The 26,850-nt window shown below is 35.9% G+C and overlaps 1 protein-coding gene across 4 annotated transcripts in view; it reads left to right on the forward strand.

Annotated features, from left to right (window-relative positions):
• Positions 1–26,850, forward strand: part of DMXL1 (Dmx like 1) — a 187,131-nt gene that overhangs the window by 99,436 nt on the left and 60,845 nt on the right. For 2 of the 4 annotated variants that reach the window (XM_055387254.2, XM_055387255.2), the window contains exons 20-28: positions 3,240–3,409; positions 3,916–4,013; positions 5,340–5,505; positions 6,303–6,579; positions 8,906–9,996; positions 10,493–10,684; positions 13,911–13,987; positions 16,013–16,140; positions 16,654–16,902. In XM_055387254.2, the coding sequence (XP_055243229.2) occupies positions 3,240–3,409; positions 3,916–4,013; positions 5,340–5,505; positions 6,303–6,579; positions 8,906–9,996; positions 10,493–10,684; positions 13,911–13,987; positions 16,013–16,140; positions 16,654–16,902 (2,448 nt within the window). The remainder of the gene's footprint in view (positions 1–3,239; positions 3,410–3,915; positions 4,014–5,339; positions 5,506–6,302; positions 6,580–8,905; positions 9,997–10,492; positions 10,685–13,910; positions 13,988–16,012; positions 16,141–16,653; positions 16,903–26,850) is intronic. The other 2 variants (XM_019028210.3, XM_019028211.3) reach the window with 1 other exon arrangement.

A 26,850-nucleotide genomic window follows, 5' to 3' on the forward strand; every position in this document is an offset into this window, starting at 1 on the left:
CCACTGGCTGGTCTCTGCAGTCAGTCAGACCTGCTGGCTGGGCACTGCGATAGCCTCTAATTGGGCTGGGTTACAGGATGTGTTCTCTGGCCAGGCAGTATTATCGTTTGGGTTCTGAAGTTGGGCAGGGTTGCAGGCTGGCCCCGAGGTTAGGCAGAGTTGTTACTCCAGATGGACAGATTCAGAGGCTATGTTTTATAGAAATGCGTGTTTGAAGCTTGCCCTCCTGCCTGAACGGAACCTTGGTGTGAGGTCTGGGGCTGGGCCAAGCCCCTGTTTGGCCTCCCAGGTTGGGCAGGCCTGTCTTCTAAGGAAATACACAGTAATCGGTGTCTCCCTGCCTGGGTAGGACCTGGGAGTGGTGTTTGAGGCTGAGCCAAGCCACTGTTTGAACTCTCTGGTTGGGCAGGTCTAGCCCCTGAGCTTTGCTGAAATATGCTGAGGTAGGTGTCTACCAGTCTGGGCGGGGCTTTGGGGTGGGCTCTGAGGCTGGTTGTGGAGGTTGGCCATTTAAGGACTGAAGCCAGGTTGAATTTTTTACCATGCTTCTGGAAGCAACCAGCTTGACTTGGCAGGTAGGATAGGCTATTGGCTGTTACCCCTAATTGGATGCTACCACTGGCAGGAACACAGAGCTACCACCAATATCTGCAGGCTAGATGCTATAAGGTCTACCTCCTTTCTTTGTTTCTATGCAACACCAGATGATCTAGCTGTGACATTGCCCACATTGTTTCCCTTGAGGTGAGACCAGTGTGAGCTTCCTGGGAAACATTTTAGAACACTGGGGAAGCTCAATGTCTGACCGTGGCTTTCTCTTCCCTCTGTACAAACTGTGGATCTAGGGAATTTTCTTCTTGTACCTCAAGCAAATCAGCTGGGATGGGAACAGATGACGTGCTCAAAGCGAGACTGTTACTCTTACCCTTCTACTGCAGTTTTTGTTTGGTTCTGTGGTCCTCGCAGGTGTCTCAGCTCATTCCCAAGTTTGGGGGTAAAATGGCATTTTCTAATCTGTGGCTAGTTGCTACTTAAACTCTCTTTGTGCAGGGGTGTCTGTCTTTTGGGGCTTCTATAACAAATATCTTAGACTGGGTAATTTGTAAATAGGAACAAGTTATTTTTCATATTTCTGCGGGCTGGGAAGTCCAAGATCAAGACACCAGCAGATTTGGTGTCTGGTAAGGGCTTGATCTCTGCTCCATAGTTGACACCTTCTTGCTACATCCTTAAATGATGGAACTGGTAAAAAGGACTACCTGTGTCTCTTGATCCCTTTTATAAGGATGTTAATCCCATTCACGAGGGCAATGGCTAGTTATCTCCTTAAGGCTCTGCCTGTTAATGCTGTTACATTGCAGGTTAAGTTTCAACATGAAATCTGAAGGGATATAAATATGCAAATCATAGCAAGGAATGAAACCTGGAACTTCTATTCCTGCCATCTTACTGATGTCTAAATCAGATTCTTTAATTATTTATGAAAATGTATTGAAGTTGCTGGAGAGATAACAGGAATCCAAAAATTTGATTTAGAATAATAGTGCATTCACAATGTAGGGTTTTTTTTGTTTTGTTTTTACCTTTCATTTATTTTCGAAGTGTTCCGTATAGAAAGCATTTCACATTGCTTGGCATGGGAGGTGATTCCTTGCTTGGCTTAGGTTAAAAATATGAGGCCATATATCTCAAAGCCACATGCTGTAATTAATCATTTACTTTACCTAGTAATGCTAAACAAAATGTATTATGAAAAGTGAAAATAGAAGCTGAGCAATAAACATGTGTAGGCCACTGGGTTGAGAGAATTACTGACATAAATGATGTTCTATAAATATACAAATATCTTATTAATATGGTGATATGGAGTAATAATTACTGTGTGCCAGATTCTATTCTAAATTTTATAACTATATTATTTAATTATCAAAACTATGTTATAAGATAGTTCCATGATTATTTGCATTTTTACATACAGAGAGATTGAGGCATTAAGAGACAACAAAACTTATCCAAAGATTATATGAATATATTATGCTGGTACAAAAGCAATTGCAGTTTTTGCCTTTTTTAATGGCAGAAACCACCTGCAATTACTTTTGTACCAACTTAATAGTCAACAATAGAGCTGGAATTTATTTTTGTTTTTATTTTCATTTTTGAGACAGAGCCTTACTCTGTTGCCGAGGCTGGAGTGCAGTGGCACGATCTTGCCTCACTGCCATGTCTACCTCCCCAGTTCAAGTGATTTTTCTGCCTCAGCTTCTTGAGTAGCTGGGATTACAGGCACATACCACCATGCCCGGCTAATTGTATGGTTTTGTTTTGTTTTGTTTTCAAGACGGAGTCTCACTCTGTTGCCCAGGCTGGAGTGCAGTGGCACAATCTCGGCTCACTGCTAGCTCTGCCTCCTGGGTTCACGCCATTCTCCTGCCTCAGCCTATCGAGTAGCTGGGACTACCATGCCCGGCTAATTTTTTGTATTTTTAGTAGAGATAGGGTTTCACCGTGTTAGCCAGGATGGTCTCGATCTCCTGACCTCGTGATCTGCCCGCCTCGGCCTTCCAAAGTGCTGGGATTACAGGCATGAGCCACCGCACCCGGCCTAATTGTACATTTTTTAAGTAGAGACAGGGTTTCACCATGTTGGCCAGACTGGTCTCGAACTTCTGACTTCAAGTGATCCACCCACCTAGGCCTCCCGGAGTGCTGGGATTACAGCGTAAGCCACCGCACCCGGCTAGAGCTGGAATTTAACATATGCATTATGATTCTGGAGTCTTTGCAGTGCTATTCCTAATTCATCAACCTGAACTGCTTGCTTGATTTTTTTTTTTTTTTTTTACTAATTCCATGGAATTACATCCACAAAACAAATGTTGACTAAACGAAGGTGAAAAGCAGCTTTGAAGACAGAAATATATCAACATAAAATAATGGTTTAAGTGTTTCTCATGTTTTAAAAAGGATCAGAAATACATCAGCACAGTGGAATTTGCCATAAGCATTTTTTCTTTTCCTTTCAAAAAAATGCTATTTTTGCAAAACATATATATGCTCATTGGAGTGATATAGTTATTTGAAGAAGGAAAAACTTAAAAAAGCCCATATTTCCAATCTTAAACTGTGAGTCTCATAGAAGTTTACACATTTATATTGAAAATATGGAACATACATTTCTGATAATCATATAAGCATATTTATAATTCTTATAAACATCATTTTTTACATTTCTTCAGGCCTGTCTACAAGTCATTTTGCTTGGGCATTTCACTCAGTAGCAGAAGAAGAACTGCTGAACATGTTGCCAGCCATGCAGAAAGATGATCCCACTTGGTCTGAACTAAGAGCTATGGGTGTGGGGTGGTGGGTCCGGAATACCCGCATCTTACGCAAATGCATAGAAAAAGTAAGTGTTTTATTTTGGTGTATAAGTGAATTAATATTTTTTGGACATTTCTTTAAATGGCATTTCATATCTTCTCTGCCATTACTCCGTCTTGTTTTTGAAGCAGCAAAAGGCTTTTGAATAGTCTTTATATTTCATTTATAACGTGTTTCAAAATATCTAAAGTTTTAAAATGTATATTCTAATTCCCAAGTTTTTAATTGACAAGCTTGTTAGTAGTATATGTCTGATTTTTACAAAATAATATATATGTTTAGAAAAATTTAAAAATAGTACAGAAGAACTTGTAATGAAAGGCAATAGTCCTATTATTCTCTGTATCCATTGAAGCCACCACTGTAAGTCACTTTTGTTATTATTTTATATATACATGCACATATTATTCATATACATATTTTTAAAATTTTATTAAACATTCAGTGGATATGTGCCAGCCTTTCATATGAAAGAAATTACTTGTTCAAAACTGTTTCTGTGAAATTTTGATCAATATTTTTTGATTATAGGTGGCTAAAGCAGCCTTTTATAGAAAGAATGATCCTTTAGATGCTGCCATTTTTTACCTTGCAATGAAAAAGAAAGCTGTGATTTGGGGATTATATAGGTAGGTAAAAAAAAAAAAAAGAGTGCTTCAATGTGAAAACCTGTTCATAAGAAGTAAATGAATGAAGTAAGATTTGTTGTTCTTGTTGATGTTGATTCATGTAGATTCTTAGTTGTTTTATATTTAAAAGAGAGATTTCATAAGGAAAAAGCCCCAAGTGTTTTTCAGAGTGGAAGAAACCTGATGAGGTCAGTTTGTTTTCAGATTTATCAATCCAGAAACAATATTTTGCTTAAGAACTTCTCATTATGCTCCTATAAAACAAAGGTAATGTATTAGTCCGTTTTCATGCTGCTAATAAAGACATACCCAAGACTGGGCAATTTACAAAAGAAAGAGGTTTATTGGACTTACAGTTCCACGTGGCTGGGAAGGCCTCACAATCATGGCAGAAGGTGAAAGGAATGTCTCACATGGCAGCAGACAAGACAAAACAGAGCTTGTGCAGGGAAACTCCTGTTTGTAAAACCAACAAGTCTCTTGAGGCTTATTCACTATCACAAGAATAGCGTGGAAAAGACTTGCCCCAATGATTCAGTTACCTCCCACTGGGTCCCTCCCACAACACTTGGGAATTCAAGATGAGATTTGGGTGGGGACACAGCCAAACCATATCAGGTAACTAAAGCAGAAACTTATGCTTGGGACAGGGAAGAAGATGGATTAAATGGTGGATTCTGGAGCAGGCATTTACCTCTGCACTATGGGCCAGCCTACCCCACAAAACTATCTCCTTCCTGTGGGCCCCACCTTCTTTCTGAGCTGAATTCACTTAGAATTTTTCTCTCTCACTTCTGAGCAAGACTGGTGAACATGATTATCATAAATAGTTCATCATTTGTTTTGAGTTTATTTCCAGATGACCCACATGAACAGCAACCTTTGGGGGAAAAATCACGATAACAAATCGGTTTTCTAAGAGACTTGATGATTTACGGTTGTTTTGATTCAAGGCACATTCTTCAGATTTTTATCTCTTAGGTCATTCTCAGATGGCAGGGGTGAAAAGATACTGATGAGTTTCAATGGTGGCACCCAAGTTAATATAAATCAAACATTTTGCATGGATTTAAAAGTAATTTTCACAGTCCTGCTAATGTAGTTTTCTTTGTATTTAGAAAGAAAAATTTTTTGTAATCTCTGAGACTTATATAACAAATGTTTACCTAATATAATTTTTACTGGGAAAAGAAGCAGATACATAGTAAGTTATGAACTGGCAGATGTTTCTATTTAGACTTAGCCAAATCTTAACTTTAGAAAATTGATTCTGATGTAAAGAAAATTGTATTCCAAAATTTTCACTCCATTTTTTTTCCTTTATAGAGCTGAAAAAAACACCAGGATGACACAGTTTTTTGGACACAATTTTGAGGATGAGAGGTGGCGTAAAGCAGCTTTAAAGAATGCTTTTTCTTTGCTAGGCAAGCAAAGATTTGAACATTCTGCAGCATTTTTTCTTTTAGCTGGTTGCCTCAGAGATGCAATTGAGGTAATGAGTGAAATTTAAATAACAAAGTATAGCAATGTCATCTTTTAAAGCTCCTTAGTGCTTAAATTTTTATTTTTTTAGATTCAACTTTATTGGAAATAACACAAGGCCAAATATCTGAAATAACTTAGTATTTAATAAAGACATTTAAAATTTTGACTGTTAACTTGAACGGTATTTATACAGAATTAAGATTAACGAAATGGTGTTTGTTAGTTGGTAGAGATAGGTAATTGATTTGACTCTTGAGAATATTCAAAAAATTAAAGGGTTTGTCCTACCAGTTTAAACATATTTGAACCCCATATCTGGCTCTGTATTATTTGATGAATGTTAGAAAATCCTTAACTGATTATTTCTTAGTAAACCTTAAAAAAATTATGAATATTTAAGATATAACATTTCTGTCTCAAATTGCCCTTTTGCTCAGAGTTTCATACAAGTAATTCAAAACAACCTTTTAATATGGAGACTAAAGTCTCCAGGGGCGGATGGAGAATAGTAGAGGTTCAAGACAAAAATAAAATAATATAGCTTAAATTGACATCATTTAAATTATCCATTGTTTCCTCATTTAGTTTAATTTTTGCACATATATATATATTTAGTACTAGAAGGTAGGTTTGCAGTTATTAAATGTTGTCAAGTAGATTTGCTAAAAGCAAGCAGCATATGTTTTGTTTCTTATCCTTCTTTGCTAATTTTGAGTATTTATAAGGCTTTATATTTTTCTAGTTATTAGTGAGTTAACTGAATTTATCCTAAAATGAAACCTGCTCCTGCTTATTTAAAAACAGTATTTTTTTTTAAAGGTATGTCTTGAGAAATTGAATGACATTCAGTTGGCTCTTGTAATAGCAAGACTCTATGAGTCTGAATTTGATACATCTGCAGCATATAAATCTATTTTACGTAAAAAAGTTTTGGGAATCGATTCTCCTGTCAGTGAACTGTGTTCATTGAACATAAATATGCATCATGATCCTTTTCTTCGGAGCATGGCATATTGGATTTTGGAAGATTATAGTGGTGCTCTGGAAACATTAATAAAGCAACCTATCAGAGAGAATGATGGTAAGCTGCACTTCTAAGATGTTAATGATTAAGAGTATTATTGGTAATTGCTACATGTGCAGATCACTCTATTAGGTGGTAAGGGTAATACAAACAAATTGAATTCATGGTCTTTATAACAGTTTTTGGTTGGTTGGTTGGTTTTTTTCTCCAGAAAGATAAATCCTTTGAAAACAAAGAGCGTTGGATTTTCTGTTTTTACAAAATAGATTTACATAAGTATTGAACATAAATATTGTCAACACTTGAATATAAACATTTTGAAGAAATACTGTTATAAAACCAGTTTTTAAATCTTAGGTTGAATTTAGTGTGTTTGTCAATCAGTTTTAGAATTCTTACAGTGAAAAATGTGTTCAGTGTAAAAAAAAGTTGACTTAAGTGACGTGATTAGAAAATCTTTAGCTAGATGAACTTTTGACTGTCTTGTTATGAACTGGTAGAGCTTATGTACTCTTTTGAGTCTACTAGTACCTTTTCTTTTAGAAATCCTCTTTGCTAAAGCTTTCTTAGAGGCCAGTATAAAATGGAATTTTTTATATAGATGCATATAAAAATGAGATTTACTTTCCAGATATGTTTTCATAGATTGAATTGTGTTTGGTAGCTGATAAAATAGGTATTATATTATTTGGAATACTAATTGGAAAAGGGTCTAGTTCATAGATTTTTATGTGCTATCATTTAATCAGGAAGTGGCCTTCGCCTTACTTCCTAAACCTTTGAGAAAGCTGTGTGACTCATTTGTTTAAGTCTCCTAGCCATTTAAGCTAAAGATTTTCAAACTAGCCTCTATGTAATGAAGGGAAAATGTAAATGCCTTTTCCAGCCACTTTTCTTTTTTTAGTGTTTTTATTTAAAAAAAAAAAAAATTTAGACACAGTATCTTGCTTTGTTGCCCTGGCTCATCTCAAACACCTGGCATCTAGCTGTCCTCCCACCTCAGCCTCCCAAAGTCTGGAATTACAGGCATGAGCTACTGTGCCTGGCCCCCTTTCCCTTTCCCTTCCTCTTTCCTTTTCTCTTTTCTTTTCTCTTTTCTTTCTTTTTCTTCTTTCTTGAGATGGAGTCTCACTCTCACCCAGGCTGGATTGCAGTGGGGCTATCTCAGCTCACTGCAGCTTCCACCTCCCAAGCTCAAGCAATCTTCCCACCCCAGCCTCCTGAGTAGCGGGGACCACAGGTGTGTGCCACCATGCCCAGCTAATTTTTTTGTATTTTTGCTGGAGATGGGGTTTCACCATGTTGCCCAGGGTGGTCTTGAACTCCTGAGCTCAAAGTGCTGGGATTACAGGCATGAGCCACCACACCTGGCCCTGGCCCACTTTCTTATACTTACACATATTCATGTAAAAATTGTATTTTGATTTGGGACTAGTACATTTTTACATACTTTTATTATGAATTAAACTTGTATTCTTCTAGAAGAAAATTGCAAAAAATAATAGCGGCTTGGACCAGAATGATTGGAATGGAGGCAGAGAGATGTGGTTGGATTTGGGATATGATTTTAAGATTGATTACGTAGGACTGGATTTGATAAGGAGTGTAAAGGAATTAGGAGTCAAAGGTAACTCCTGGCTTTTTAGATTGAACAATAGGTAGATGATATGGGGAAGAATTGTTTTAGATCATGGAGCTTTCTCTGATAAGGTGAACTTTGAGCAGAGAACTGGTTGAAATGAGTGAGTTAATCAGTGTAGATATAGGTAAAGAGTGGTTTGGGCCAAGGGCACACTAAATAAAAAGGCCCCAAAGCAAGAGTTTATACACATAAGTAAAAATGAAATGTAGGCCTTTGGATATAGGAGTTTAGGTTTTCAGTGTGAAGTTGGGACTGGAGATAGAGATGATGTCCAAGTTATCAGCGTGTAGATGTTATTGAAAGTCATGGGACTATATGAATTCAACTCAGGGAATATAGATAGAAAATAAGTCAGCAGTTGAACCCTAGGAGACTCTCAGCGTTCAAAGGTAGAGAAGATGAGGAGGACTAGCAAAGCAGACTGAGGAGAAGTGTTCAGGGAAGTAGGAGAAAAAGAACTAAAAGTCTATAACTGGATGTTTTAAATTATCCTAGAATATTACCTGAAGAGATTTGTTTCAATGGGAAAGCAGCATAATCTTTGTTTTCCTACTTTGTTAGAACATGTTCATTATAAATGTGTTGTTGTCTCTTCAGTGCCATGGATCATTGTGGCCTATTAGTAAAATTTTGTCAAAAGACTCTGTAGATAAAGGTGTCATAGTAGATAGAGAAAAGACACTACAATACAAACACACAGTTCATAACTTTTCTTCGCTCATAAAATGAATTTACTTTCAGATCAAGTTTTATCAGCCAGTAATCCTACAGTTTTTAATTTCTACAATTATCTAAGAACACATCCTCTTTTGCTGAGACGTCATTTTGGATCATCTGATACATTTTCCACACATATGAGTCTAACAGGAAAAAGTGGACTGGCAGGAACAATTAATTTAAGTGAAAGACGTTTATTTTTTACCACTGCCAGTGCTCATTTAAAAGCTGGCTGCCCAATGTTGGCTTTGGAAGTATTATCAAAGATGCCTAAAGTCATCAAGAAAACAAGACCTTTTTATAGGGCTTCTAGTTTTCTGGATACTAGTAAAGACTGTTCTCCTTCTTCTCCATTAAAGTTGGATGCAAGGGAAGATAAGTCTTCTGCTGTTGATTGGTCACAGTCACTGATAAATGGTTTTGGATCTTCTTCAGAGGGTTCCTCAGAGAAGCAGTCAAACTCCACTCTTTCTTTTGACTGGAGCCAACCAAGTGTTGTGTTTCAGGATGACTCTTTAGAGTTAAAATGGGACAGTGATAATGATGAAGAAAATGAGGATGTCCCTATTTCAATGAAAGAACTAAAACCTTTACAGAGAAAAACAGATAAAAAGTTGGATGACATAAGTTCTAACTACACAGAATCTTTCAGCACACTAGATGAAAATGACCTTTTAAATCCATCAGAAGATATAATTGCAGTTCAGTTAAAATTTAGAGCATGTTTAAAGATTCTCACAGTAGAACTTCGTACTTTATCTACTGGCTATGAAATAGATGGTGGAAAATTGCGTTACCAACTATACCACTGGCTTGAAAAAGAGGTGATAGCTCTTCAGAGGACTTGTGACTTTTGCTCAGATACTGAAGAACTACAGTCTGCATTTGGCGGAAATGAAGATGAATTTGGATTAAATGAGGATGCTGAAGATTTGCCTCACCAAACAAAAGTGAAACAACTGAGAGAAAATTTTCAGGAAAAAAGACAGTGGCTCTTGAAGTATCAGTCACTTTTGAGAATGTTTCTTAGTTACTGCATACTTCATGGATCCCATGGTGGGGGTCTTGCATCTGTAAGAATGGAATTGATTTTGCTTTTGCAAGAATCTCAGCAGGTATGTAATTTACTTGATAGTCAAAAATGGTACATGTCTAAAACTGTTTTTGGTGTTTCTTTTTTGGTTTTGAATACTAAGACTTGATTTTCTTCATTACGGTTGCTTTAGGGAAAGCTCCCTTTTGTGTGGTCCTTCATATTATGAATTAGTAGAGTTGTGTATTTATAGTAGTTACAGACGATTCAGTATCAGGCCTTATGACCTGCTTAATTCACACTCCAAAGTGTTGTCTGAATGCCTTGTAGGGCGACAGACTTCTTATTGCAAGAGGATATTGTCTTATTTTTTTTTCCCTCTCTGTGCCCCTCAATGTCTTATTTTTAAATATGATTATTGAAATGCTGACTTCTTCACATCCCTTCTAACTCTAAGTTTCTATTATGCTTTTATTTTTTAATTGTTTTGAAGTGTTTTAAAGAGCCCTTGATTTACTGAAGTAATGGTTTGTAACTGTAAATAGTTGGTTAACCTTTTATCCCTCTTTGTTTTTAAGGAAACATCAGAACCACTATTTTCTAGCCCTCTGTCAGAGCAAACCTCAGTGCCTCTCCTCTTTGCTTGTACAGCCAATGCCAAAACAGTAGTTGCCAATCCATTATTGCACCTTAGTAATCTGACACATGATATTCTCCATGCCATAATAGACTTTGATTCACCACCCCACCCTGATATCCAAAGCAATAAAGTAAGTATGCTTGGTTTCAAGCTTTTACTTCATCTATACAATGATAAAACTACAAGATAAATATTAAGGTTTTTTTTAAGTAATTTTAAACATCAGACTAAGCATAGCAATTGTTACATTGCCAAGTTTATGTTGATTCCTATTAAAGAAATCTTCTGGTTGTAGACTGGCTTATCTTACTCATGTTACTTACACCCAGTAGAGTTCTTGAATTTTTTATCACAATGCCTAGTTATTTAGTCTAGCTGCTTTAAGAAAAATAGGTACGTATGAGTCCTTTAGTAGTACATTTAACCAAAAAGCTCATTGTTTTTTAAATATAGAAGCTTAATATTTTAATGTAAAGGCACTAATATGTAAATGAAGTTTTCCCTTGTTAATACTAAAGAAATCCACATTTTAAGGATAATGTGAACTATTTGCCCCTGTCATCCTTCTAGGATGGGCAGTACTTTGTGAACCAGCTAAAACAGAATCAGCTGCAGTGCTTGTTAAAAGTCTGGATTCTCAAGTTCACTCCAAACTTAATCAGTTTGTGAGAGTATGTCCCAGGAATGTATATTTTTAAAGAAGCTCCTTGTGTGATTCTAATGCATGCAACTAATTATATTGTTATAGTTAATTGTCTAATCAACCAAAGCATCCTATTCATCATTACTTTATCTGCTGTTAATGTCATATTTTATCTTTACTTTTCAGACATATTGAAATCCTTTGAAGTATAACTGACTTTGACCATTTTCATATATCCCTAGTGGTTTTTTTTTTTTTTTAATAGTCTATCATGTAGCTCTCATCCACCTCACAGGTTGTATCACACCAATTCGATTTTCTGTTTTCCTGATGGTGGACGGTCCTACAATTTTACCCTGTTTAGTTACCTTAATCCTTGTAATTAAATTTCACTACTTATTTTTCTGTACTGCTCTGTAGTATAAATGCCCATAGTGCTTATTATACAGTTTGGAATTTAATTTCTTTCAGATTGTGCTCATTTTAGCCAAACTATATTTCATATTTAAAACTAATTATAGCATACCTGTGGTGTATCAGTTACCTTTTGCTGCTTAAGAACTGTCCTGAGGCCAGTGTGGTGGCTCACGCCTCTAATCCCAGCGTTTTGGGAGGTCGAGGCGGGCAGATCACCTGAGGCCAGGAATTCGAGACCAGCCTGACCAACATGGAGAAACCTTGTCTCTACTAAAAATACAAAAAAGTAGCCAGGCGTAGTGGCACATGCCTATAATCCCAGGTGCTCGGGAGGCTGAGGCAGGAGAATCACTTGAACCCAGGAGGCAGAGGTTGCGGTGAGCCAAGATCGCACCATTACACTCCAGCCTGGGCAACAAGAGCAAAACTCCGCGCCCGCCCCCTGCCAAAAAAAAAAAAAAAAACTGTCCTGAAACATTAGTGGCTTAAAAAGCCATCATTTATTTTGCTTATAATTCTGTGAGTTGGTTCATTAGTTCTTTGGTTTGGGCCAGCTATGCTAATGTCTGGACTCTCTCATTCATCTTTGGTCAACTGGTGGGTTAGTCAGGTTCTAGATGACCTAAGAAGGCATCATTTACATTTCTGGTGGTTGGCACATGTTGACAGCACTGACAGGAGAATCTGGGTCATATGTATCTCATCCTCCAGCAGGCAAGCCTAATATATTTGTCTGGATTCACCAAAGAAACAGTCAGTAGGATATATGTATGTGTGTGTGTGTGTGTGTGTGTATATATATATATATATATATATATATATATATATATATATAATGAGAGAGAGATTTATTATAAGGAATTGGTTTATGTGGTTTTGGAGGCTGAAAAGTCCCAAGATCTGCAGTTGGCAAGTTGGACACCCAAGAGAGCTGATGGTGTAGTTCCGGTCCAAATCAGAAGGCCTGAGAACCAGGAGAGCTATAATTTAAGTTCAGGTCAGAAAGTCAGCAGGCTGAAGACCCAAAAAGAGCTGATGTTTTAGTTCAAGTCTGAAGACAGGAAAAGCAATGACCCAGCTCAGTGCAGTTAGATGCGAGTTACTCAGCCTTTTTGTTCTGTTCAGGTCTTGCCAGTTGAGTCTACTCACATTACAGAGCACAATCTGCTTTAATCAGTCTGATTCAAATGTTTGTCTCATCTGAAAACATCTCACAGACACCCAGAATAATGTTTGATCAAATGTCTGTGTACCCCATGGCCCAGTCACACCTAGATTTTTTTCAAGTGGTAGTTTCAGGGGTTCAAGAGCAGCAAGAATGGAATTTGCAAGGCTTTTTGAGGTGTAGATTCGGAACTCACACTTCACTTCTGTTGGGTCCTCTTGGTCGAACAAGTCAAGCCCAGCTCAGATTCAGTGAGTGGAGAAGTACGTCCAACTCTCTCTTGCAGAAGCTGCAAAATACTGTGATCATTTTTGCAAGCTCCCATACATAGTTTTTGTCATCTTCAATTATATAATATCTTTTAATTCATACTACATTTTATTGACATTTGAAGGAAAAATTAGCAATTAGATTTGATCTGTCATTCTCCATTTTTATCTACAAAATGACTGGCATACTTCACAATCAGATGAAGAACCTGGTCTTTTAATATTCTAGTCTAGTTTGCTTTCTTACCTAGCTGAAGTTTCTCCTTCATCCTCAGTTCTGCCTAATGTTACAGCCCTTGCCATGCCATGTTTAGAGTCTTCTCTTCCTTAAAACAAATGACTGACTCCACTGCCTTTCAGTTGCTGCCTTTCATACCTTATATCCTTTCTCTTTCTCTTTTGTCTAGTTTCACTCTCTTCAAATTGTTTTTAAGGTAACTAGAATATGTGGTAGCATATTCTTCAGTGACCTGTCCGTTGGTGAACTGTCAGTTATCAGGCTGTTTCTTCACATTTTGGTTGAGGAAAAAGCAGATTGGGTGTTGGAGGGCTTACTTTAATACATGGTTCATGCTCTACTGGAGAGCTGACATCTGTTCCCCTTTGCTCTAGAAAAAGAAATTAGGTAGCAAATGTGTGTTTTATAATTTCTGCTGAAGACTTTAGCGTGTTTTCTTTAAATTTTCTGTAGTAAGACTCATGTAGATAAAAATGAGTGTTATAGAAAAAAAGGAAATAGTTTATGAAGGCAAAGAATCAAAAATTTTTTCATTATTTTAAAAATCTGATTATATTAGGTCTTGAAAAAAAATCTGTACTTTAAAAAGGTTATACTTAAAGTAATTCTGTTTTTGTTTTCCAGGTGTATGTAATGCATACTTTAGCAGCTTCACTTTCTGCTTGTATTTATCAGTGCCTTTGTGGTAGTCATAACTACAGGTAACTATCTTTTTATGAAATTTAAGAATGCTTACAGTAAGCAATGAGGTTTCATATTTTGTATGTTAGTGGTTTAGAACTATATGTAACAGTCTATTTTAAATAATGCAAAAAGCATATGGTTGAGGTTTTGAGTACTTTTTGTTCGTATTTGAAATTTTTATGGCAGATGAATCTCAAACCCTTATTCTGTATAACTTATTTAGCAGCCTATTACTGGTCACTGCCTTATGTCAGACATTGTGATTGGCACTGAGAATTTTAACGCAAATAATATGATAAGGTCTATTTCTTAGGGTCAGTCTAGTTAGAGACAAACATGTGAGTTGATAAATGACATGTATATAATATGGCATAGTACTAAAATGGTAACTATAATAAGACAGTAGATAGTAAAAGGCTCAGGGACCACGTGGGAGGGAGTAACTTGGAATTGAGAAAAATTTTACCGAATAATTGATGTATAGGATATTTCTCTGTATTTCTCTTTATGTTATAAAATTTTACTGAAATTTATCTAGGCTTCAAAAAAATAGTTTGTTACCCTCTGGGGTCTTTCTATATCTATCTTTAGTTGTTTGAAATACTCTATTTCTTCAAGTATTGTCTCATCTCTCTTCTATCTTTCCTGTTAAACAGATATTGCAACTTCTGGGTCATTTCTTAATGTTCTTTAACTTTCCCATCCTATGTTCCTTTTCTTTATCTCTTTTTGTTTCATTTCAGGAGAAATTCTGGCTTCATTTTCCAAACACGGATTTATTATTCAGCAATGTCCTGTCTTATTTAGCAAGAATTTATGTTTTAGAAATTCTGTTTTTCATTTTCAGGATCTCTTGTTGAATTTAGTATTTGCTTCTGTTTCTATAACATTTCTTGATTTAAAAAAATTTTTTTTGAGTATGGAGTACTTTACTGATAAGTTGGGTTTCTCAGGTGAAGATCTTTTGTTGAGTTTGTTATTTCTTACATGGTGTCAGCCTTCCTTGTTAATTTTTGGTTGTCTGTCCAGTTTGTGTTTTTGAATTTTCTGTGGGTAGCCTTACTTACCACTCTGGTTGTATATTTCCCAAGGTAGCTTCAACTTGATTTCTTTAACCCTGATCCTTCAAGAATTCACTTTCTTATTATTTAGGTTTTATTTTCATTAACTTCTTTTTATCTTTCCTATCTATGATTTCTCTAGGAATGAGGTAGTTTTTTTTGTTGTTACTCTGCCATCTTGAAACTGGAAAGTAAAGCAAGGGAAACTACAAAGGCATCAAAATGTTATAACCAATGAGATTTGCCAATCATAACACATTTACACCAATAAATGCGCTATATTTAAGTATTATATTCATGTACTTAATGTATGATATAGGAATTTCTAAAGGAAATTCCTTATACCATTTTCTGTCAGAATTATTTCATAGTTTATGTCAAGCTGCAGGTTTTTTTGTTCATTCATCTGTTAGTCTTCGCTTTGCATCTTTTACTTGGGGAAGCTTATCCTGAATTCTCAAATTGTGTGAAATACTCCTCTGTATTGCCTTGATAGCATCGTATGCGTAGGTTTCATCTTTTAAGAGTAGTATGATAACATTATTTGTGTTTTGTTCCCCTATTAAATTTTATGGGGACAGAAACATTGTTATTCCTTATATGCCTAGTACCTGCTGCAGTGCCTGATGTAGGGTAGGCTAGCCATTATACATAAAAGTGAGCCTAAACGGACTTCATTTTCAACCAGATAACTATGTTTTTAAGTCAAATATGTAATCTTGCTACTTGTGGTACATAGCGATTTAGTTTTCTCATTTGTACTTATTCTGTCCCTTAAAATGTGTTTTAATTTAGAAAATGTGTATATTTACACTTAAAGGATACTTTGTTTTTATATAGCACTAGACTGTACATTATACTACTTAGATGTACTAGCAGTATAATTAATAAACAAAAATTGATACTCTTGAAAGTAGATCTGAAACATGAAAATATTATATAAAATTTATCATAGATTTAAATATTGTTTTCTTCTCTTAGTTCATTTCAAACAAATCAGTTTACTGGAATGGTGTATCAGACAGTACTGCTTCCTCATCGACATTCTTTGAAAACAGGAAGCTTAGATGAAGCATTAACTCCCAATACATCACCAGCTCAATGGCCAGGTATAATTTTTATGTATAGATCAGTTTTTTCTTAGTCTTATTTATAATCTTAGATAAGTAAAAAGACTATTTTAGTTTTGCCACATGATAATCATTGTTAAATACTGTTAGAATTGATACCAGTTAAGTATTCACCACTCATTTTGAATTACAGTTACTTAACATTAGTATTCCCTTGATCATTATACTAATATAACTCAAATGTTTTGTAATACCGTTTTTTAAATCATTTTGCTTTTGACATACTAGAAAAACCCATCTATGAAAATTTATCTATGAGATCTTAGTCATGAAAGATTTTAATGTTTAATGTTAAAGATTTTTAATGTTTCTCTCAAATAGCTCATTTGTGCTTAACTGTAATAACCATTACTAGTCTGTGAATCTAGGGAAGAAAATACAGTATTAAATCCTGATGCAATACATTTTTTCCTAAAATTAGAAAAATATAGTTAATTTTTAAAATTTTAAAAATTTATAGTCAGTGACAGCTATGTTTGTTTGTTGTTCTAGGAATAACTTGTCTAATTCGACTTTTGAATTCTTCTGGCGAGGAAGCCCAGTCAGGGCTTACAGTCTTGCTCTGTGAGATTCTCACAGCAGTGTATCTTAGTCTCTTCATCCATGGCCTGGCCACACATTCAAGTAATGAGCTATTTCGGATTGTGGCCCATCCTCTAAATGAGAAAATGTGGTCTGCTGTGTTTGGTGGAGGTGCACATGTTCCTAGCAAAGAACAGACACATTCAAAAACTTTACCTGGTGAGTTTAAAAAATTTTTTTAGGACTGAAGCTTTATTTATCTGAGTGATATCATTCTCAAACGTAATTACATTTTAATTTAGTTATAGAAAGTTCTGGTTAGAGACCATTTGCGAAATGCATAAACAAATAGTCATACAGTGAAAATGCAGTATTAAAGTTTCTGGTGCAGTTTTTAATCTTTAAGATATTCCTGTACCAATAATTAGAACGACCTTATGTAAATTTATTAAATGTTTTACTACTGAAACTTTCATTTGTTTTGAAACACACTGTAATATTGGTTTTTGTTCTATCCCAAATACGGATTCTTTCTTCTTTCTTTGGCAGGAAGGCACTTTGCTATGCCTAGCCCCCACCAGGTAGTGGTATTCTCCATGGAATGTGTGGGCTTTTCCAAAGCTCTTTCAGCCATCAGTTTTCATAGCCCTCCCAGTCTTGCAGGCAAGATATGAGCTTTAGAAATAGGCTTTTATCATTCAGCTTGCTTTGTGTTGTTTTGAGGGGTTGGGGTACAGTGGGACAGTTTTATTTTGTTTGGCATTTATAGAAAATTGAGAAGTTTCCTTTGATCAAGCCATATTTTTGATTTAAAACAATGATTAGCAGTTTAGAAAACTATCTCTGCTATTTTATTCTGCTTTTAAATTCTTTGTTTTTTATATTTCTGTCCCTTAGACTTTAACATTTTAAAGTGTGTAAAAATAAAACACTGTCAGTGCTAATCATAGAAAATCAGACTATGGCTTGAAATGACTAGAAAAACATTTCAAATTAGGCTGCTTTATGATTTGCATATTATGATTCCGGCCATTGGAGTTTTTGGATTTCTAAGTGTTCATAATACCATGAAAAGTAAATATTTTAAACAATTGTGTCCCCGTTTAAAAACTTTCTAATGTTAAAACTGTATTTTTTTCATGTATTAGCCCATGTGTGATAATCTTGGTTTTCCAATTATGGAGGGCATGAGGAGTAGCTTTATTTTTAATATATAGTACTTGAAAACTTATTTCATTCTATATTGATGTTGAATAAATTGAAAATGTTAAATGTTTTTCCAAAAAAAAAAAAAAAAAAAAGCCCTATGCATACATTTGAGAGAAGCTCAGCAAGGTTATTTATCTCTTTATGAACTTTCATTCACTTCTTCCCTGACGTTTACACTGAACATATGCTTGTACATATAGGTGTATGTGGGCTTGGATATATATGTTTTGGGAGGTCAAGCAGTTGGTGAGGGACATGAGAGAATAAGAAAAACTTGAAGTTGGCTTCATTATTTGGGAAAAAAATTATTGCCAAAATCTATACCATGATTGATGAATATTCTTTGAATGAAGCTATATTAAACAGAATTTAGAAAAGTTATTACCTTGTTAAAATATTTAAAAGTTATTAGTAGCAATGTTGGCATATATTATACTTTTCAAAAGCAGTTTCCACTAACCTGTGGCCCTGCGTGACTATATAGCAAAAAATCATGATGGCCTAGCTTCTATTTCCTCTCCTTAATTGAAATTGTTTCTTCAGTTACCTAGCTAGGACTCTCATACTTTCTAGTCTGGGTCCTGCCTCTTTCTTCCATCAAGAAAAAACAGGCAGGAATTTCTTTATGTATAATACTTACCATGAGGCAAATTCAGTTTATAACTTTCAGCAGAGTTCAACTAGCTTTTTCTGTAAAAAGCCAAATATATATTTTAGGTTTTGGAGTCCATTTGGTATCTCACAACTATTTAGTTCTGCCCTTGTAGCACAAAGGCAGCCATAGACCATTTGTAAACAGATGAGTATAGCTGTGTTCTAAGAAAACATTACTTATTTGTTGGATTGCAATTTGCCAACCCCTGCTTTACAAGTAGAAGCATTTTATTATTGGTCTATTTGGAATAGAATATTTGCCTTCCCTGTTAAAGGAATTTCAGGTTTTAAGAACAACTGAAGTTAATATTTTGGGACATAGAGTTCACTGTGGGTCTCTTAACGTATTTGACCTAACCACAAATTGTACTTATGGAATAGTATAAGTGGCATCAGAGGGATAATTTGTAATCTTCCCTGCCATGGCCCTTAGCTTCCTTTAGCCAATCTAGGGGCTAATTCAGTTTTTGCTGTTGTAAAATACTGAAAATGTAGAATGCTAACATGACTTCTCCAGAAACCTGATACCATCCTGCCTATTACTCATCCACCTACCACACTTTGCTTACTACTTTGATGGCTGTTTTATCTCTCTGGTCCCTCCCATTTGCCTTAAATTAAACTCATTTACTTCTACTTTTTCTTCTTATGCATGTCAGATTTCATATGCAAATTTACCTTATTCGCCAAATTTACCTTTGCTTATTAAAATATTAAGTATTTTGTTTTTGTAACATTCCTTTTCTGTTTTTTAAAAAGTTGTTTATTGTGCTTTTTGTATAGATGTTTTTAAAAGACTAATTTCACATGAAATTTGCCTTGGACTATATTTATACTTGAGATATCTGAATTCAATTAAGGAAAAACTTTCAAAGTCTAAGGGAAGTAAGATCCATAGCTCTGTTGAGTTTAATTTTAAATTAAAAATTGGCAAATTAATTTTGACCATATTTTTAATATGTTCTGAGAAAAATTCATTTGTTAAGACTCTGATCTTGTTGATGTAAAATGTTAAAAAGGGATAAATTATTGCTAAGGAATGTGCAGATATCCATAAAAAAGAAAATGAAAAATACATTCTTACTAGCCATCAGGTCTCAATTTCATCCATTTTTCCTGAGCACAGATATGTGTAAGGAATCTTATTGAAAGTCCAGGTTGATCTTTGTATAAGGTTGGTGCAAAAGCAGTGGCGAAACTGCAGTTACTTTTGCACCAATCTTATTAACCACTCTAGTTGTTGGTTGTAGGCAAAAATACCATTACATAAATTATTTTGGGGGGGCCATTATAAGCCCATCATAAGCTGTATCCTACCACTTATTTAACCCCAAGTAGAAAATAAAGTGACCTAAAATTATCTGCATCTATATGTTTAACCTCAGCCAATAATAAGGAATACTTAAAACGTATTGTTCACTTAGTGGTAGGGCTGGATATAGTCATATCCAGGTTATATGGTGCTCATCTGTCCTTGAGTACCCAGAAAGTATTCTAAATACAATCATGGAAGTAACTGAAGAAGTACTTAAAGAAAACATGAATGGTACGATTTGTCCATTTGCTAACCAGAAAAAAAGGAATATATTCACTGAATGATGAAAACTAAAGGCCTGCTGGTTTCAAAGCCAAGCTAATTTGAAAAGGAGCAGGAGGGCTGGGCGTGGTGACTCACACCTGTAATCCCAGCATTTTGGGAGGCCTAGGTGGGCAGATCACCTGAGGTCAGGAGTTTGAGACCAGCCTGGCCAACAAGGTGAAACACTGTCTCTACAAAAATTAGCCGGGTGTGGTGGCATGTGCCTGTAGACCCAGCTACTCAGGAGGCTGAGGCAGGAGAATCGCTTGAACCTGGGAGGTGGAGGTTGCAGTGAGCTGAGATTGCACCACTGCACTCCAGCCTGGGCGACAGAGCGAGACTCCATCTCAAAAAAGAAAAGAAAAGGAGCAGGCAGAAAGAGGAAAGGAAAGAAGCGAAGAGAAAGGGAAAGAAGCGAAGGTCCTGTGGAGTAGGGATCCACTGAAAACTAGAGAGAAAATCTCAGAACAGAAAATCAACCAAGACAAGGAACTACTAGCAGCATTGGCTTTCAATATAAAGTAACATTCAGAAATCTCAGTTTTTTTAAGGCATTATTATGTTGCCCTGAAAACTTACCGAGGCAGGACAGCAACCTGATAAATTTTAGGTAGTAGGTAAGCAGTCCTGTGTGTTTGGATTACTGCTAATCATAATCATTGATGTACCAAGAGTCTAATTGCATTAAGTAATGTTCAATATACATTGTTGACCAAGGGAATAAAACAGTGTATTTTAGAAAAGTTGACTTGAATCCAGTTAAAATTAATGTGTATTTAAAATTTTTTATCTTTTAAATTTGGCCAGTGAAAGCTGACAAATCTAGAATATTTCATTTTCCTGACTACTCAAACGTGTCAAAGCATTGTATATTGAAGATGATATATGTGCATATGGAAATACATTGTATATTGAAGATGAAATACATTGTATACTGAAGATGAAATACCCTTAAACATGTTTTCTAAAAGTGTTCCATAAGTTTAGGTACTGTATTATGAGAGGAATTTGAAAGCCATCATTTGTTTTCCTTGTTCTGTTATAAATTTGGATTTAAATTTTCTTTGCAATGATGGCCTCATGAACTAGATTATATTTCTTTCTATATATCTATTATATACTTAATGTGTTCTTGTAGTAACATAATATTTAAAGATAAGTTAAGCTTCATAACTGAAGGAAATGATAGATTTTTATTAGACTGTAGTCTGGCAGGTCAAAATTCTTAACAAAAATGTTAATGTACATAAATTAACTTTTAATCAAATTTTTTTTGTGAATTCCACATTATATATTAATGAAGAGTTTGATTTTTCTAATTAACTAAAACTGTAGTGCAGGTATATGTTCATGGAACTCTGAATTGTTTTGTTATGGTCAATTTTAAAGAAGAGAACCAGCTAAGCAATAGCAATTTTCAAAAAATTACTTTTTCTGCTAACAGTTAGAAATCCATACTTTTGCTTTTTATTCTGTATTATAAATAAAGCAGTGTTTTTAAGAATTGTTATTGTGTTTTGTGATACTTGGATTTATAAGAACTGTGAATTACCTCTTTATCTTAATAAATTCATAGTAATGACTTTTTTATGTATCCAAGTTGAGGAATGGAAATATAAAATGAACATTTTATTTGTGGTAAGCATGTCATATATTTTTTACTATGAGATTGCTAATGATATTCTAGACATAAAGTTTATTTCTGACTTATTACACTAAAACAGATCAGAAAATCCATTTTTTGCTTTTTCTTATAAAACTTGTGTAAAAATAAAAGTTCTGTATTCAGTAGTCAGTGATTATCACGTCATTGCTAACATTCCTTTAGCAAAGTAAGCAAAACAGCAAAATATCTTGACCAGAAAAGACTTGAGCATATTAAAATATAAAACAAAATAGGTGATTTAAAATGTAATTGAATATGCCAAACATTTAACTGGTGGTTTATTATAAGGAACTTTTAAAAGACTGCTGGACTTCAAAGTAACTAATTCTGTGGAAGGGAATACTTTCCTTTTCTTTTCTTTGTGAGGCAGAGACTCGTACTGTCGCCCAGGCTGGAGTGAAGTGGCGTGATCTCGGCTCACTGCAGCCTCCGCCTCCCAGGTTCAAGTGATTCTCTCACCTCAGCCTCCCAAGTAGCTGGGATTACAGGCGTGCACCACCACACCTGGCTAATTTTTGTGTTTTTTGGTAGAGATGGGCTAGGCTGGTCTCAATCTCCTGACCTTCAGGGATCCGCCTGCCCTGGCCTCCTAAAGTGCTTGGATTACAAGTGTGAGCCACCACGCCTGGCCAGGAGTACATTTTTGTTAGACTTTTCATTGAAGACCATATAATATAAATTTTAATTTAAAGTTTAAAAAGTATTCTATTCATTCATTTTACAAATGAGTCAGGAAGGCAAATTTTTATACAAGAGTAGAGAAAGCATAGAAGATAAAGAAACTCCAAGAAATGTGCATGTATAGATTTTTACATGTAATTATTCTTTTATTTCACTGCTAAAGCCTGATGACAATAGAAGAAACTAACCCTATAAGAAATGCAACATTCATTTATCTGACCTAGACTCCCTCATTCAATGTTTTCTTCTCTCTTTTTTTTTTTTTTTTGAGACAGGGTCTTGCTCTGTCGCCCAGGCTGGAATGCAGTGGTGTGATCACAGCTCATTTTACAGCCTTGGCCTCTTGGGCTCAAGTGATCCTTCCACCTCAGTGCCCCAAGTAGCTGGGACTACAGGTGCAGGCCATCATTGATTAGCCTAGTTAATTTTTTAAGTTTTATTTTTATAGAGACAAGGTCTCACTATACCCAGGCTGGTTTTGGACTCCTGGACTCAAGTGATCTTCCCACCTCAGCCTCCCAAATTGCTGGGATTACAGGTGTGAGCCACCATGTCCTGCTTAATTCAGTATTTCTGTGTACCTTACTGAGACCAATCATGTGATCTCTCTCTTCAACCCAGTTTTCTAATATTTCTAAGTCCTAAGTCCTGCAGCAAAATGGCTTGAATATATTTTTTCCATTATAGTTTTTTTATTATGACTAAAAACACATGATATAAAATTTAGCAAGTGAACCATTTTTAAGTATATAGTTTAGTAGTAAGTCTATCATGTGGTGAAACAAATCTCTGTAACTTTTTCATCTTGCAAATCTGAAATTATACCCATTAAACAATTCCCCCACTTCATACAATCCCTGGTAATCACCATTCTACTCTGTTTCCAGGAATTTGATTACTTTATATACCTCATATAAGTGGAATTATATAGTGTTTTGTCTTTTTGTGACTGGCTTATTTCACCTAGTGTAATGTTCATCCATGTTGTAGCTTGCGACAGAATTTCCTTCCTTTTTAATGCTGAATGTTCCGTTGTGTGTGTATACTCCATTCACATTTTCAATAAGTTTGTTGAGTTTGGGTTGAAATCTTATATACAGAACAGTGTTGTGGCATTCAGGGTGATTGAAAAGTAAGTACTACTCTAGGGCAGTGACTTCAGGCTTTTGAATACATTACCTTATGCATAAAACATGCTTGACCAAATTCTCAATATATGTATATTGATGTCTACTAGTATCGATCCAGATGTTAAACACTGACAAAATTTAGTTTCTTCTCCTCATTTTCCTTCTTCCCCTTCTTTCCTCTGCTTTCCCCTCCCCCTGCCCCCATCTCTCCTTTCTTCTTGTCCCTTCTCCTTTCCCTCTACTTCTTCCCCTGTCACTTTCTGCTCCTCTACCTCCTTCCCTTCTCCTTCTGCCCTTTCCCCCATTTATCAAAAAATAAATCTAAGTAGAAGTTTTAGTATTTTCCTTCCATATTCTGGTGAATCATTTTGTACAACTACCATGGAGACTGCCTTGCTCTGTGGGTTGGAGACAAATCACCACTTTCTATTAAGATATTTATTATTTCATTTTTATAGATATTTATGGAGCCATGTTCAAGATACTGTGTATGGTAATGATCCTAGGAAGACTTTGAGGGTCAGTCTTTCTAAAAGCTGGATAGTATCATCTTCCAGACTTTTTTTGTTTGTTTGTTTGTTTGTTTTTTTGGGACAGAGTCTCACTTTGTCACCCAGGCTGGAGTGCACTGGCATGATCTTGGCTCACTGCAACCTCTGCCTCCCAGGTTCAGGTGATTCTTGTACCTCAGCTTCCCAAGCAGCTGGGACTACAGGTGCACACCACGACACTTGGCTAATTTTTGTATTTTTAGTAGAGATGAGGTTTTGCCATTTTGGCCTGGCTGGTCTCAAACTCCTGGTCTCACGTGGTCTGCCTGTCTCAGCCTCCCAAAGTGCTGGGATTACAGGCGTGATCCACTGTGCCTGGCCAGATTTTTTTTTTTAATCACTAATCTTATTCTTTGATGATTAAGAAGTACCTTCAATTAATTGCTTCTTTAATCCTTTTATTTTTGGAATATTTGAAGTTTACTTGGAAAATCATGTTTTACATTTAATTTTGAGGATTTGTTTTATACTTAGTGTTCACGTACATTTGTAGTTCTCACACTTTTTACCTGAAGATAAAGGTTAACATATACCTCTTAGGAGACTGAGGACTTAGACTGAATTGGCTTGCTGAAAGCAAGAAATAAATTTGAAATCTGTTTGTCTTAAACTTACATGACTTTTATCTTTTCCATATTTGGGGGGGCTCAGTTTGAAGGTCCAGACTAATGTGCCTCCTGAAGCTTCATGTATACTCTGGCACACTCATGAATAGCTCTGTGGATATGGGTGCCTTAGACTGAGAAATAGAGAGTGAGACCTGCTGGTTACTTTAAGTTCAGTTATTTTGTTGTTTGTTTTGTCGTTGAGACAGGGTCTTGTTCTGTTGCCCAGGCTGGAGTGCAATGGTGTGATCTCAGCTCACTGCAACCTCCACCTCCTGGGCTCAAGTGATCCTCCCAAGTGGCTGGGACTGCAGGCATGTGCCACCATGCCCAGCTAATTTTTGTATTTTTGTGTAGAGACTGGGTTTCACCATGTTGCCCAGGCTGGTCTTGAACTCTAAGTTTAGTTTTTAAAGAAATAACATTTAAATCTACATTCAGAATGTTAATTTCATTGTGCTGATTTTAAATGATAAACTGAAAAATAAATATTAACTTAATAACCTTCCCCTTATATTTTAGTTTTAATCACAGCAATATATGTGTGTGGTAACAAGTCTAGTAGTACAGAAGAATTTATAGGAAGGAATGTTGTCTTATTCCTCTGCTCCTCCCCTTTCCTATGTGTAGCCTGTTAGCAATTTCTCCATTTCTGTTTTGGGTTCTTTGGGGAGTTACTTTTATAATTCTTAGAAAACCACAGTGCAAATATTCTGAGGGTGAGGAAAGGATTCTTAAGGGAAGGAAGGTGTATTTGTCTGTACAGTCTACTATCTTGACATGGAAGCTTTGTTTTAAAAAGTACAGGAAGGGGAACATCACACACTGGGGCCTGTCGTGGGGTGGGGGGATGGGGGAGGGATAGCATTAGGAGATATATCTAATGTAAATGATGAGTTAATGGGTGCAGCACACCAACATGGCACATGTATACTTATGTAACAAACCTGCACGTTGTGCACATGTACGATAGAACTTAAAGTATAATTAAAAAAAAAAAAGTACTTCCTGGGAAAGCAAATTTATGTCAGGACATGATTCTGTTTTTCCTGTGAATGCCTTAGTTTTTCTTCAGCCACTTTCTAGCCTCCCTATACCTCTTAAAATTCATAAATTCTATATTCAAGTTGCTTTTAATTTCTCCCTAATACTATTTTCTTTCTTCTGTTGCTAATAAAGTAGCTGTTTTCCCATAATACTAGAACCGTAGGGTTAGTTTGCACCCAAGGAATGGCAAACGTTCTTGATATTTGATTATTAGCATTTTCAAAAACAACCAGTTGAACACCCAGCAGCTATAGTTTTTATTGGTGCCCCTAAGCTTCACGACCAATCTGACCCAGCAGGATTCAAGCATAAAATTGCCTTAAGTCTTCCTACAATTGGAGGACAAAGAAGAGGGAGTAACTACCGTATTGACAAGTCACAGGTCATTTCTTGTTTACTGGGTGGCATCGCTAAGGTCCTTTTAGTTAAAGCATCTAAAGTAATACACATTCATTACTGTATAACTGCCAATTTTTTTTCCTTTGGTCCTGCTTCATTAAAAGTGTTGTTTTTGTTGTTGTTGTTTTTGAGATGAAGTCTTGCTCTGTTGCCCAGGCTGGAGTGCAGTGGTGCGATCTTGGCTCACTGCAACCTCCCCCTCCCAGGTTCAAGCGATTCTCCTGTCTCAGCCTCCCGAGTAGCTGGGATTACAGGCACGTGCCACCATGCCTGGCTAATTTTTGTATTTTTAGTAAAGGCAGGGTTTCACCATGTTGGCCAAGCTGGATCCTGACCTCAGGTGATCTGCCCACCTCTGCCTCCCAAAGTGCTGGGATTATAGGTGTAAGCCACCGCACCCAGCCAAAAAGTGTTTTAATAAGTGGTTTTATACTTCCTGCTGTTGAGTCTGTAAATTTTAAACATTTCCTCCCAGTGTGGTTAATATTTTCATGTCACGTGACTGGATTCACAGCTTGTAGTTTCAAATGTTTCTGTCTTTAAAAACTCTCTTATATTTTACTTTTAAAACTATTTTTATCTGCCAGTGGGTCAGTAAAAGAAAAAAAGAAAACTATTTTTATGACATACTAATCTTGGCAAAAAT

This window comes from Gorilla gorilla, chromosome 4, assembly GCF_029281585.2.
Source record: "Gorilla gorilla gorilla isolate KB3781 chromosome 4, NHGRI_mGorGor1-v2.1_pri, whole genome shotgun sequence".
NCBI classification, from domain to species: domain Eukaryota; kingdom Metazoa; phylum Chordata; class Mammalia; order Primates; family Hominidae; genus Gorilla; species Gorilla gorilla.